General features: G+C 42.9%; 1 protein-coding gene across 1 annotated transcript in view; it reads left to right on the top strand.

The window, feature by feature from the left end:
- The first annotated feature begins 144 nt into the window (after positions 1–144).
- Positions 145–1,443, top strand: part of LOC112523787 — a 14,312-nt gene continuing 13,013 nt past the window's right edge. The window contains exons 1-5 of the mRNA XM_025133465.1: positions 145–306; positions 386–514; positions 591–724; positions 1,028–1,205; positions 1,291–1,407. Of these exons, the coding sequence (XP_024989233.1) occupies positions 145–306; positions 386–514; positions 591–724; positions 1,028–1,205; positions 1,291–1,407 (720 nt within the window). The remainder of the gene's footprint in view (positions 307–385; positions 515–590; positions 725–1,027; positions 1,206–1,290; positions 1,408–1,443) is intronic.

Raw genomic sequence — 1,443 nt, forward strand, 5'->3', positions numbered from 1 at the left:
CGCTTTAGGGTTGGTGTACCATTTTAATATAATTATACATACAAGGTTATTGTTTTTATATTTATACAAACATTGTGTGTGTAGGCTAAGTTCCAATGGGAACCTGAGCTGGATGACACGGTTCATGATTTATAGACCAAAGCCATGCACAACAGGTACTCTGACTGGATGAGCTCTGCACGTGATTGGGCCGTGGCACAGGCCTATCCTGGTGATCAACAATGGGATGGTGAGGACTTCTCACGGATTAGATTACACCATCCCGTATGGATACCAGACAGGTATTGGCTACAGATGATTGACACAGTATGCATCTTTATTGTGAGTTTTTCGAACTGCCATGTGTACCGCCTTTCGCCTTATATATGTGCTCTGTTTTTAACAGGTCTGGGATACCGAGKCTTGGAAAAGGAAATCCAAGATCAATCGGGCCAATCGGAACACCGAGTTTGAGGGGGTGTCGTCCAGACACACTAGGGGATCGATTAGTATGACACAACATCAAGACAGGATGGTGAGTATCTAATCTTTTTTGAAAATGTAATTCGTTCTTTATGTTAGTAACAACTTAACCTAATTGTCTAATGTAGGCACAAGTAATGGGTCGTAAGCCTACTGTTACTGAGGTGTTTGAGCGCACTCACTGCACGAACCGGAAGTTCGATCAAGGTTCGTCCGAACCGCCTACCGATCCTCCTCAGTTCAGTTACCCGAAAGCTGCTAGGTATCATGTAAGTTTTCTAAAACCATTACTTTGGTTAATAGATACGTTTGGTAGGTTTAAGGTAATATATTTCAATAAACCTAGTGATGCTATTAGTTTGGGCTGCCATTGTTGGGCAGACGTTAGGCTAAGTAAGKAGGTTGAGAATACGACTTCAAACATTGGTATTATTAGAATGCTTAGTTGTTAAATACATGCATTGGTTATGTTTGATTTACAGTCGTTATGCTGCTGAAATATCTACATACATAACCTCACCCGTTTTTGTTTTGGTGAACCATAGGAGTGATTTCAATCGCTTAGGGGTAAGTCACAATCTAGTACCGACAGCCCTCTCCCTGATGAGGCATCTCTTTGGGAGCAAAGTGTCGGAGGACGGAGGAAAGGCCGAATATTTGGTTTCGGGACCACCCAGGACCCCTCTTATGCTATGACGGATAGATGTAACAGTAGCGGGTCATCATACGAGTCAAGAGCGGAGGTACGTTGGTTATATTGTTATAAACTTTCTCTTTACTAAAATTGCGAACAAATTACTGATTTCGAAGAATATTGAATATTTACAGGTAACGGAGTTGAGAGATAAGTTGTCAAGGGTAGAAGAGGAACTCGAGACCGAACGGAAGAATAGGGCAGATTTGGAGGCCAGACAAGCTGCCTCGGCAGCTGAACAGGCCAGACAAGTTGCTGCATTAGCCCAACAGACTGCTGCATTAGCC

This window comes from Cynara cardunculus (genome assembly GCF_001531365.2).
Source record: "Cynara cardunculus var. scolymus isolate 2C chromosome LG 12, CcrdV1, whole genome shotgun sequence".
Taxonomy (NCBI): domain Eukaryota; kingdom Viridiplantae; phylum Streptophyta; class Magnoliopsida; order Asterales; family Asteraceae; genus Cynara; species Cynara cardunculus.